Below are 13999 nucleotides of genomic sequence, written 5' to 3' on the forward strand. Positions count from 1 at the left end.
ATGGCACAATGATGTGTGAAAGGTTCAAAATGATGTTGTTTAATGTAATAAATTGCTGTTTAAAGCAACTGCTGTCCGTCTAAAATTCATTCATTCATTTTACTTCAGCTTAGTCCCTGATTTATCAGGGGTCACCACCGCGAAATAAACCGCCAACTATTCCAGCATATGTTTTACCCAGTAATGGGAATCACCCATACACTCTCGCATTCACACATACACAACGACCAGTTTAGCTCAATCCAATTCACTTAAATCGCATGTCTTTGGACTGTGGTGAAAACCGGAGCACCTGGAGGAAACCCACACAAACACGGGGAAAACATACAAACTAGGCAACAGTGCTAACCACTGGTAAGGTTCTCTTTTAAAATGTTGCAGGACAATGTTGTGCTTGTTTTGAGCAAAGACCTTATTAAAGTCAAGTCATCTTTATTTTTATAGTGCCTTATACAATGCAGATTGCATATTGAAACCACTTTACATGGATGAAAAGGAATGGAATAAAAGCCATAATATTTCAGTTTGTGGGACATTTACTGCTTGATTATTATGTACACCAATGCATTAAGCCATTAATCCAGCTTTCTTGTTTATATTTGTACACAAACATTTCTTAAAATTTTGTGTAAGGATGCAAAACTTTTAAAATCCTCAAAAGAAAAACAACACAATCATGGCCATCTTTTAGGTCTCCTGAGTTATGAGCAACATCTAAGGAATTGTTTGTTTTCTCTCAATCTATTTGTTACTGGTGCATGTATGCTTATTAAACCCAAAAAAACAAATATATTTTTGAATGTTTTGAGAGAAACAAGCTCCTGCCAGCCTAATCAATGTCCTTTCAGAGCACAAAATGACAGAATCCTATTGTCATGACATTCCACCTTGTTGAAAATAGCAAGAAGGTATTTGATTACAGGAGCCTGCGTGTGTTCAGCTCAGCGTGATGACTGTGCTGAGTTTGACGCCAAATCAGAATGGCCGACATCTCATCACATCTCGCTTTGTTTTTATTCTGCATGGCTTTCTCTCTTGGTTGTGATCCAAATGAGTGTTGCATCACTCTCAAGTCCTGATATAACTTCACTCCACCTGGAGGGAAAAAAAGCATGGCCTCTGCCAGGGCTTTTTGGCCAAGATTCCACCCCCAATATGAACCGAGTCCAACATGAAGAAAATATCAATAGCGAGTAATTGCTTAAAGACTGCTGGACAGTTTTTTGAGGCCCTGAACCAAAACAAACAGACTTCATAGGCAGCCTTCCCAATAAACAGAAGTGACAAAACTAGCAAACAGCGCAAGTCATGAGGGAACTTAAAGAAGCTGGGCGTCAATTTGTGGCATTTCTTACATTTGTGTAAACTATATGGCTCAGATTATCAGGCATATTTATAAAAGTGAATCCATCTGTGCTGAGCAAGATGTACTGTGAAAATGGTATAAACACTGGTTGGTTTGTGGTTTGTATGTGCAGCACTGGTCCTGATGTCCATTGATAATAAAGAATCCACCTACAGGTATTAAAACATACATCTAAGGGTGCTTGCACACTAGCACTTTTGGTCCACACCCGGGTTTGTTTACGGTCAAAGTATAATACTTTTAGCTTGTGTGAACTATGTCTTCTGAACTCAAGTGCTTACCCATGAACTGTTCTCGAGTTTACCCGAAAGAAGTGGTATAGGGTACGGTTCTGATATGAATGCACTCATACCAAATGACAGAAGTGAACCACCACCAACAAACTTTAGTTGTCATAACATCCATTCATGTATGTACAGTAAGTCTGTCTATCACCTAGGGCTGGGCGATATGGGCAAAAAAAAAAAAGCACATCCCAGTATATTTAGGAGGAATGATGGTATACAATATATATCTGGTATTTTCCCATAAATGGTCACTGGAGAGTTAAAGCCTTTATTAAGACTTTATTAAACACTTTTTTGAGCAAAATATGATTCAAAGACAGGGGTTTCACTCCCTGTTTACAAATAAACAGCTGCACAAAAAATAACTGCTGCAGAAATCCTTGATAAACAAAATACAGTGCAGGTTTTTCTTCTGCTTAAAACTAAAAGTTATAAGCACAACATTTCAAACTTTAAAAAAAATCTTTGATATATAAATACAGTACAGTTTTTTTTTCCTGCTTAGCACTGTACACAGCACTACTGTGCTGTTGTGCAAATAACAACGTAAACATAGAAAACAGAGCTACATTATCAGAGCAAAAAGGATCGCACTCACAGTAATTAGTAACACACTAAAAATTGTAGGATAGAAAAGAACCACATTGAATGTACTGTAAATATGAAAAAGTATTTTATGTCACAAATACAGTGTTGTTATAAGTAATCCTGTATAGTTGTGTGATTTATAAACAACAATTAAATCAGCTGTACGTGTATGTTTTTTTAGTTACACATTTACATGTATGTATTGTGCACAATTAGTAAACAGTGCACAAATCGAAGAAATCTAAAGATAAGTCTTTCACTCCATGTTAAAAATTCTACACTTTTACTTTAATTTTGTTTTGACTAAACTTGTTTTACTAAATATTAAATAAGAAGATGAAAATGATTAGACTATAGATATGAGAAGTAACAAAATTGTTTGAGAGTACTGTGATGAAATGCTGGTTAAGCATGTAAATGTAAACAGTCATTATAAAAAAGCTGAACGCAGAGCTAAATGTGTTATAACGTAAATGTAAAGAAGAGACTGTCGTGTAATAAATGCTGAAGTTATAATCAGTGAATATGAGGTGGTTGCAAGGGTCCAAATGTGATATAAATTCGTCCCATTTTGGCATTTTTAATTCTTGTGAACACATTCAGGTGCTGCTTGTCAATTTGACTAGGCTTCTGTGTTCGGTTTTGCTGTCAATTATGGAAGAAATGATCGATAAAAGGTTTCTGATAAACCGCTGTGACAGCTGCAGGGGCTGTGTGACGTGTGTGCACGTGAGGGGGAGTCAGATTTATTTGATACAACACCGGCTCTGCATGTTCCTCCATGTCATGTCAGTGATGGGTCGTTGAATCATTCGTTCATTTTGAACAAATCTTTTGTATGACTCATGAGGGAAATCATTCATTTGCGCATGCGCATATTTGTGCAAGTGGACCTCGCGTGTTACCTTGTAGTGGTCTGTTTCATGCAGAATGCGTACGTGTGGCCTTAAACCATATCAATATGATTAATATTGAATAATCCCGCATCGCATTGGGGAATTATATCTATATATATCCCCAGAAGTCGATATACCGCCCAGCCCTAGTATCACCCTTGTGCTAGCTTGGTGACAAGCATGACTGACCAAGTGGAAAACACAGTCATAATGACTGCGTGTCTCCTCCAAAAACAATTTCTGCACACATGATCTGAACAGGTTTAATATTTTTGTGGCAAATTGATACAAGTTGCTCTCTGTATGTTACCAAAACCAAAAGATTCTGTAAAAGCAGACTGCTTTGACTGCGATCTGCATACGTCTTCCATTTTGGTGCCATGGCGCCTAGCAACAGCTGAACATACAACAGCAGCTTGATGACGCAAGCGCAGTGTTGGGGGTAACGTGTTATAAGTAACGCACATCATGTAATAATATTAAATTTCCAAAGTAACGAGTAATATAACGTATTAATTTTAAAAATAAGTCATATTATTTGAGTTACTTTAAATTTTTTTAGGACAAGTTACTTTTTACCTTGCTTAATTGGCTTTTATTAAATATATTGCATAATAAAAATGACCTTAGTCAGGTTGAATCACACACTCAATGAGAGAGAGTGCTGCGATGGAACAGACAGTCTGCTCGCACTCATCATCATCAGGTCTTTTTTTCACAGCAGATGAGTCGGTGTACTGTTCTAGTAACTGAATCTACTAACTGATATGGGCTTATTTTGAGTCAGATGGGGTATCCGGAATGTTAGTATTTACTGAAGACGCAAACCGTTTTACGACAACTCTGTTCATTTTAATGAACTGGTTGAACTGGTTCACTTAGAAGATTAAGTTAAAACAAACGATTCATTTGTGAATCGCCCATCATCATCACTACAGACAGTCAGAAACAGAAAAAATGGCAGGCCGGAGACTTACATTTTTGCAGTGGTTTCTTGTTATTTTGAACTCATCGAAGAAAAGAAGTGTATTGTCGTTAAGTGTAGATTATGTGTAAGTAAAACTCTGGACAACTGAAAGAAACACGACATTAAAAAAAAACAAAAATGGATGCAAAGCACTACACCCGCACCCCACATCACCTCTGTATGACATCAGTTCACGTTCTCCAGGTAAAACTATAAATTCGACTAAAGTAAAAAAAATGGTTATTTCTTTTATTGTTAAGAAGATGCAGCCACTGTCTACTGTAGAAGTGACTACGTTTTGTAATATAGTAAGGTTTTTTCTCTTTTTGGAAACAGTTTACATACTTATTTAAGTATGTATTATGCAGTTTATTCAATGTATAAAGCTCAAAAAAGCTTTATTTTGATTTGGGAATGTTTTTTTATCGTCTTACTGTTGATTTTGTTATTAAACATTTTAAAGGTTTAAGATCTGTTTTTGCCTTAATATAAATTATTTCTTATTTGTACTCTTAGGCTTTATTGCAATTATTAACTTAATGGACAGTGAATTTACTTAGCTAATAACCCAAAACATACAAAAGTAGCAAACACTTTACTTTACATGCTTTCTTTAATCTCTATATACAGCATGTACATCTCTGGGCTCAGACAATTCTCAGAATATAATTTTATCCTACATTTTTTTAAAGGAAAATTAATGTTTAGGTTACACAGTGTGTTGTCAAATGCAGAGCTACTCTATAAAATAGGTGAAAAAACACCTGCAAGTTCTGAAAGAGATCAAACCTCAGGTAAGTAAAGCAACTTGCGAAAGCAACTCAAAAGTAATATAACGCCTTACTTTCCATAAAAAGTAACTAATTAATGCAATTAGTTACTTTTTGGGGGGAAGTAAGTCAATATTGTAATGCATTACTTTCAAAAGTACCTTTTCCCAACACTGAGCAAACGTACAGGGGTTCAGAGGGAAAAAAGACAGTGAACAAACAAGCTTAGAAGGTGGAAAGGGGGGACAGTCGAACTTGGGTTCTGACCAGTCAACTGAAAAAAGTGTGAAAGAACCCTATGTTATAAAGATAGAGATCATTTTCAGTAGGCTTTTGTCCAATTTTGTGTTCATTTGTAGATTTTAGGTCCAGATGGGACCAGTTGCAGCTGACATTTCTTTTTGACTTTGACTTTGACTTGGTGTGTCCCGGACCTGTTATAAAACTAGGTAAAGTCGTATGGATTTTACATTGTTGTTTTAAAACTGCTTCTGGTCATCGGCCTTTTAAATATTCTGGGGCACTGCTATGGAATAAATTGCCTGTGAATATTGGTTGGTATTAGTTTAAAATCTAAAAGCTGGCTCTTAAGCAGATTAGTATGGGCGATGGATTTTACAGTATGTTTTATATAATTACTTTGTGATTTGTATTTGTATTAATTTTTTATAATTTAATGTCACCGTATACTTGTTACTAGGGTTGGCCGATATGATAAAAAATGCAATCTCGACAATTATTTTCCATATTGAACGATGACGATATATATTTCAATATAAGTTGTCTATGCTTCCAGAATTAATAGAATAGCCAAACAACAAGTTAAGCCACAACAATTAGAGGGTCCATTAAATGGCATAACATATTTTCGGCTGATAAATTTTCGGTGGCCAAAAATTAGGTACATCTCTAATATCAACACACTTTAGATACCTATTGTTGCACATTTCTGCTGTGTGATTGGCTATTAGATCAATATAGAGAAAAAAAAAAAGTTCAGAGCTTATCACTTTTATTGACAGATAAACAATAAATAGATCATGATTCGATATAATACTGTTTATTGGCCCAGCCCTAGCTATTAATGGGAGTAGTATAATCTGTACTTGACATAAAGGACCACAATGGAAATAGGTTTTGTTTTTAAAAACTTTTTTGCGTATATCCTTGACCAATTAAGTTTATTCACTTATTTATTCTATCAAATAAGACGAAGAAGGAAAGAATGTTTTTGTGCAGCTTTCCATGAATGAGGAGGCTGACTGTGTTTCAATTGTTATCACTGACATGTAAAAATGCAGCAGATATACTATATGCTATAATTTATGTTGACCACAATAAAAATGCAGGCCATCAGAGAATGCTTTGGTCATAAAACCAGATGATGCACAGAAGATGCCGTCCAGCTCCGGTAAGAAACATAAATGTTTAATTTTATGTTCCATTTTCTGAAAATAAAAAGTGGAAGTTGACATATTTCAGATGAATAACACTGAGGTACACATGCTGTTTGTCTGTGGCATTTTGACTCACAACTACCCTGAGGGCAATGAAACCTGCGGAGGCGCGTTAAAATTGATGATGCCATTGGAGGTGCAACCTTTTGAATAGAGTATGGCAGAAGGAAATTCAATTGTACAAGCACAAAAAACATCCTTACCTTATCCCACTGTCTCCCACGGTCCAGAGTGATTATGATCATTGAAGGGTTGACCAGATATCCATCACTGTTGAAGGAGAAATCAGTGTTCTCCCACGACACATTCAGCATATGCCTGCAAAAAATCAGACAGATGTTTTCTAAATGATATTTGTAGAATATCAATAATTAATTAACATCAAATCAATTATGATTCACAGATGAAAGCATACAAGTCTCCCAGAACAAATGACCAACCACAAAATAAAAGACTAAACTAACAACTTTTCCGCAGCGGACTCGTTTTAAATCAGTAATTTATACTGAAGCAGGTGCATTCTTTGGGGGCTGTTGAGTTCAACGCATACCCGTGAATGCAAAAGAAAGTGCTCATGACAAATACAGTATGTGAGTTCTCAACTATTGTGGAGTAATTATATTCATTCATTAATTTTCTTGTCGGCTTAGTCCCTTTATTAATCTGGGGTCGCCACTGCGGAATGAAGCGCCAACTTATCCAGCACGTTTTTACACAGTGGATGCCCTTCCAGCTGCAACCCATCTTTGGGAAACATCCACACGCACACACACACTCACTACGACCAATTTAGCCTACCCAATTCACCTGTACCGCATGTCTTTGGACTGTGGGGGAAACCGGAGCTCCCGGAGGAAACCCACGCGAACGCAGGGAGAACATGCAAACTCCACACAGAAACAGAGTAATTATATTGTATTTCTAAAATAAACTAGGCTCTTTCTGTTGATCAGGACTCCAGTGAGTGTTTGTGTCTATACTCTGGAGAGCAATGAATGTGTCTATTTACATTGTTTTTGCTGAGTGATGAGTCGATCAGAGGAATTAGAATCTTCTCAAAAAAATGTTCAATGGTGAGTTCTTAAACACACAATATATAAAGATTCAGTGTGTAATTTATGGCAGACATCTTCAAAGACATCTTAATATAAACATGTATTGTAATGTGCATACATATATTTAACAAATGTAATGCAAATATTTATGTAAATGTTAATAATAAATGTAAACAAACACGATGGTAGACATTGTAAACGCACTGTGTAATTAAGATTCAGCAAATGGGAGTTTTGATATTGATTATTTTTTTATGTGCAATTCACAGAATAGTTTCAGTTAAAATTGGCAGAGATGGCAGCCTAACAGTCAAGTGCCAAACACAATGCATTACAACAAAAACAACTGTCTGACAGCTAAAAAAAATGTCAACAGTAATAAAATATTGACTTATTTGTTACAAAAGACCAAAGTTGGGTGTAACGCAGTCCACAGTAATATGTTACTGTATTCTAATTACATTTTTGGGGAACGCAGAAATGCAATGAATTACATTTTAAATTTGTGTAATTTGATTACAGTTACTAAAGTCAGTGTAATTGTGTTACTTGCGTACAAAGATAGTTTTGTGAAGAAAAAATGCTTTATTTAAGTCCCGTTTTCCGCTGCAAAGCCACTTAATAAGCATGCACTTTTGTTTTGCTGAAGAACGTGAGCTGAAATGGCTGCTGATGAAAGTGGTTGCTTCTTCAAGTGGAGATACAGACATTACTTTGATTTCATTGAGCATAAAAAAAAATGTCGCAGTGAAATGCCGTCTCTATAAAACTTTCGACTGCTTTTGACTCGACTTGTTCAAGCATTCTACGACAATATCCGTCACCAAGAAACACACCAGCACCAAAAAACACAGCAGTCCAACTCAGCCTAAACAGAATTTTTGTACAGAATCAGGCCTAAAAGTATCTCACATATTACACATATATCACATATGTTTTGTGCATGTAAGTTTGTTATTTCCAATGAAGACGTGCAGCTTGCGCACACATATACGAAGTGCATATTGTGCACGCTTACATTTTCGATGCGCACCAGTTGAAAATCACAAGTCACTCGACAAGAACTGACCGATCAGCTTCATGCTTTGTATGTAATATACACATTTCGGTAGACTAATTATCTCAGACAAACACAAAACACTTCAGCACTGCAGTGGTTTTGCAATGTAAATGGTCACAGGTATCCAGTTTTCTTGTCATCTTTTGTGTTAAAAAAAAGACAAACAGGTTTGGAACAAGTGAATGAGAGAATTTTAAGTTTTGGGTGAACTCTTTAAGTCTTTTGAATATGTCAAGCTGCTGTGATCAACCCATTGTAATGTTTTTCAGTGAATATTAAATTACTGAAAGAGCAGCAGTTTATTTTGTATTTTTATGGGTATATTTATCAAATATACAGTTGAAATCTTCACAGTGTGTCTGATATTATTTTTTTCTTCTGGAGAAAGTCTTATTTGTTTTATTACAGCTAGAATAAAAGCAGTTTTTAATTAAAAAAAAAACATTTTAAGGTCACAATTATTAGCCCACTTTACGCTTTATTTTTTAAAATAATCTACAGAACAAGCCATCCATGTACAATAACTTGCCTAATTACCCTAGCATGCCTAGTTAACATAGTTAAGCCTTTAATTGTCACTTTAAGCTGTATAGAAGTGTCTTGAAAAATATCTAGTAAAATATTATGTACTGTCATCATGGCAAAGATAAAATAAATCAGTTATTGGAAATGAGTTATTAAAACTATTATGTTTAGAAATGTGTTGAAAAACTTCTCTCTGTTAAACAGGAATTGGGGAAAAAATAAACAGGGCCTAATAATTCAGGGGGTTTAATAATTCTGACTTCAACTCCATGTTTTGGTAATCTGATTACTTTTTGCATTGGGTAATTAGTAATGTAATCAGATTACAATTTTCCAGTAGTAATGAGTAATTTGTAATCTTTTACTTTTTTAAAGTAACTTACCCAACACTGTAAAAGACTGCATCAAATATGGGAAAACATGTAAGCTTAGAAATGTGTCATGCACTAGAGAAGATTTCATTGTTTCTTGAGCATCATGAGCACAGATTTGAGCTGCTTCATCCTGTTATTGCAAGTTGGCAAACCCATTTGAAGAGGCATTATCTGCCTAATACTGCTGCCTGGCTGGTGATGTAAAGGATAAAGCCTTCCTAATGACATTTACTTGATTTAAACTGTTTTTGTAGGTTTGCTGGTGAGGGTTTAATGACCATTCATTTTCAGATTCTTTTCTATTATTTCTAAAAGGTGGAGGAACAAAGTGGAGGCCATCCAATATAAAATTAGCCTTGGCCCTCAAAATTTATTAAACCCCCCGACATTTGCACTGCATTGTAACACAATGGAAACACTGCAAAACACCCTAGAACTGGGGTCTCCAAACCTGGTCCTGGAGGGCTGTGTCCTTGCTTGAGAGTTTAGCTCTAACCCTAATCAAACACACCTGAACCAGATAATCAAGCTCTTAGTAGATTTACTACAAACTTCCTGGCAGGTGTGTTGAGGCAAGCTAGAGCTAGTCTCAGCAGGGAACTGGCCCTCCAGGACCGAGTTTGGACACCCATGTCCTAGAAACTGCATAGAAAACTACCCAGAACACTCTACAGTATATGTGGTGTGTTCGAGGCACATTTCTGCCTGTCAAACAGTGTCCCCAGTTTCATATAGTAGCAGACTTTTTCACATTTTTTTGGCCTCTCAGGGTTTCGCAGCATCCTGGTAATTATTGTGGAGCATTGGAAAACAAACTTTGCAAACCTATTCAGCTGAAACAAATTCCCAAAGCTATGGGAACTGCCAAAACCATGCCAACACTTCCACTTCTGCCTCCCAGAGGACATTGTTTCTCATTTTTGTGGCTCCTTCACTTCTCGTAGATCTCCATTATAACCATCTAAATCAACCCGGTTCCAAATGCACAGAAAGAGCTCATTGTGGAGCAGGATCTGTGTCAGGAGAAATCATTACTTTCAGAAGAACAATCCTATTCCACCAAAAAATCACAAGAAATGGAGAAGAACTACACAAACTGCATTATTTAATGTTAGAGGCTTAAAAAATACCCAACCTTAATATTCAAGTTCAGCATAAATTATACCTTAAAGGGGTGATATAGTACTGTCTTAAAGAATTTTACTTATTCATTGATTCATTTTCCTTTGGCTTAGTCCTTTTAATAATCAGTGGTTGCCACAGCGGAATGAACCGCCATCTTATCTAACATTTTACGCAGCGGATGCCCTTCCAGCTGTAACCCTGCACTGGGAAACACACATACACTCCACACAGAAACGCCAACAGACCCAGTGCGCTCTCGCTCAGCACAGAGCAAATTTCTTTAGATATATCGTTAATATTTCGCTGAACAGATCAGCCACTTTTGATGCTCATAAACAATCATACAGTCCTCGTGCTGCAGGTATTAGGAGGTAATGAAGCAGTCCCATAAAAGCCACGTCTCGTCTCCAGTTTCGGACCAAGTGAACCGTGCTCTGGCACACCTCTTCCAAGCGGCCAGGGCCGGCCAAGTGAACCGTGCCTGAGACTGATTCAGAGCACTCACACTTCTCAAACGAACCGAGAAACGGCCTTGGGCACGGTTCGGATAGCATAGTGTGAGTACACCCTAAATGACAAAAGTTGGTTAAAAATTGTACATATCTATATGAACTAAATTGTACGAATTCCTACCAGTTAGCCACTGTTTTGCCAATACATACAAAAATTAGTTTGTTTTCTCATGAGATCAGGCTGAATGTATGCCCTTAGTTCATTTAAGCAAATACTTTACCAACATAATGAAAACCTATCGTAAAGTGTATTGTAGGACATGCAAAAATGTCATAGGTGTTGTAATTTGCCAGAGAAGGTCATATTATAAAAATGTAAGCATTTTTGCAGCAGTTTGTAGTTTCTATATCTATTAAATTAAAAACATTGCCGTTTCAAATTGCTAGCATGTTGTTGACATTATTTAGCACATTTCTAGCATATTTGATCACACTGCTAGCATGATTGTCATGTTGCTATAATGATAAAACACTCTACAGTACTAGCTTGTGAAGCACTTCTAGTGTTACAGTATTTGGGATACTGCTAGCACAAATGTATCTTGTAGCATTTTGTAGCATGTTGTAGCACATTAATAGCATGTTGTGTGGATGATTTAACATGGTAGCAGAACTCTGGCACATATTGAAGTTTCTTGTATAATTATAGATTTGATTTTTGGCCGTATTTTAACACTTAGCTTATGCAGAATGAGTCAAATCATACTCGTCCTGTAAACGTATCGCTATATTCAATTTTGGAGAGCTCCAAATATATCCCAGAAGGGTTTTTTTTTTTTTTGTGGATTTTTGCTGTTTTTGTCTTCACAAATCTACCAGAACCTGCTGTGCATGATTTTTGCGATCTCAAATTTCTCTCTTGAGTGCTATTTGCGCCTGCTGTTCTTGCATAAATCCACCAGAGGCTGCTTCTGACTGACTGACCGATCGACTGACCCACCCTCCTTCCTCCCTAAACCAAACCAATAGTGTTGTCAAAAGCACAGATTGTCTCGCCCTCCCACTTCCCTTAACCCAACCGACAAATTTAAAAAGTAATCCAGAAAAAAAAGCTTTTACCTGATTTATACCATGTTTTCAGGCTTTTACTATTGGCTTCTGTTTTTTTCTCACGTGTTTTTTTGGAACAGTTCTTCGGCAGACTATTAGACATACTTGTAGCAGTGGGAAAGCTGTCCATAAGGAGGTAAGCACAAAAAGGAGCGCCATCATACTGCTCCATAGTGTTTGTTTTAAAAATGAAATGCAGCCATACATACTTCCGGCTTCATAATTTGTGATCTCCAGGAATGTATATGGGGCTACGATTTCAGAATAAGCCTATGCTGCATCATGTATGTATATAGTTCTATTAAGTGTTGCTTTCGAGCATGTCTAAAGCAAGGTTTGTATTATAATATGGAAAATGTGTTATGATATATTAAAAGTTTTAGTCATTTGAAGGCTTTAATTGCAAATTCCAAATTTACACTGGATTTTATCCCTACAATGCATGTAAACTACCTTGATATCAAAATTACATCAAATTGCCATCTAACATTGGTAACAATTTTTTTTTGACGCCAATGTTAGATGTCAATTTAATGTTATTTTGACATCAAGGTAGTGAATTGACATCAAATCTATTTGCATTTTAGACATGTTTTGGACTCATTTCTTGATGTTGTTCTGACATCAAGGTGGCCGCTGGGCAGGTTTTTATGTCCTCACATCAAAAAAATTCTAAAGTAATCGTGTATATGCACAGCTAGTGTTTCTCCCCATACTGATAAACGTCCGGTAAACAGTTAATGGGATTTTTTTTAAATTTTGTGAAGTTTAATTTATTAAACTAGTTTCGAGAGGAGTATGTACTCATGATTAAACCAGCTGTCTCATATTAGCTAATCACGATCCTTCAATCAAGGATCCCTAGTTCCTATATATATCTCCTCCTTTTCCACTTACAACTATCTTTGTCTTGAAGAATCCCCCCTCCTCCCCCTTCTTCCACCTTTATCCAAAATAGGTAGCTCGGCGGCCCAGCAACCAGCAGCCATACCAATAGCTCCGGCTCCCTGCTGAGCTTCTGGTATCTCTGCGTTGCACTCCCCCCCCCCCCCCCCTGCATAATATTTTTGCACCATTTAATATAAAATGTTATATACGGTATAGGGTAGTATTTAAAACAAGTTGGAACTATTTAGAAATACAACAGGCAGCACGGTGGCACAGTGGGTAGCACAATCGCCTCACAGCAATAAGGTTACTGGTTCGAGCCTCGGCTGGATCAATTAGCATTTCTGTGTGGAATTTGCATATACTCCCCTCGTTCACGAGGGTTTCCCCCTGGTGCTCCCGTTTCCCCCCACAGTCATTCCACTGTGGAGACCCCTAATTAATAAAGGGACTCAGCCGAAAAGAAAATGAATGAGTGAATAGAACTACAACTGTAATAAATTAAATACTTCAGTTTTTACTACTGTAAACGGTGGTGTATTTTAATATATAGATATACACTGTAGTCCTACTGTAGTAGAAATGCATTTGTAGTGCAGTTTTGGGTCATTGGTTTATATTACTATAGTTGGATTACCACAGCAACTATAGAATTACCACAACAGATTAAGTCGAGCAGTTTACTACAGTATTTACTTCACTATAAATTACTATAGCATTTTTGATATGAGTCTACTACAATATATTGTCATAAACCGTTGATGGCACAGCTTCTGAATTCTCTTCATTAGAGACGAGGCAAAAAACACAGATGTCTTTTACACATCGTCATGGGCATCATTAGTATTGTTGAACTGCTAAAGTTTACACAACACCACAGATCCGGTATAAATGGATCAGAACAAACTCAATTATTACTTCACAAAGTCCGATGCACCTTTGTTGCTTCACTGCTTCTGTTGTTCAAAACATTAGCTCCTATGCCCAAAGCATTATTAAATCATATAATTACAGCCACATGATTCATCATGCACCATAATTCAGTCTCGCTGTGGGTGGGATATTGGACAGCCTTGTCT

General features: G+C 36.6%; 1 protein-coding gene across 1 annotated transcript in view; it reads right to left on the reverse strand.

Annotated features, from left to right (window-relative positions):
* Positions 1-13999, reverse strand: part of grin2ca (glutamate receptor, ionotropic, N-methyl D-aspartate 2Ca) — a 129580-nt gene that overhangs the window by 44392 nt on the left and 71189 nt on the right. The window contains 1 exon segment of the mRNA NM_001365787.1: positions 6535-6649. Within this exon segment, the coding sequence (NP_001352716.1) occupies positions 6535-6649 (115 nt within the window).

This window comes from Danio rerio, chromosome 3 (assembly GCF_052040795.2).
Source record: "Danio rerio strain M-AB ecotype USA chromosome 3, GRCz13ab, whole genome shotgun sequence".
Classification (NCBI taxonomy): domain Eukaryota; kingdom Metazoa; phylum Chordata; class Actinopteri; order Cypriniformes; family Danionidae; genus Danio; species Danio rerio.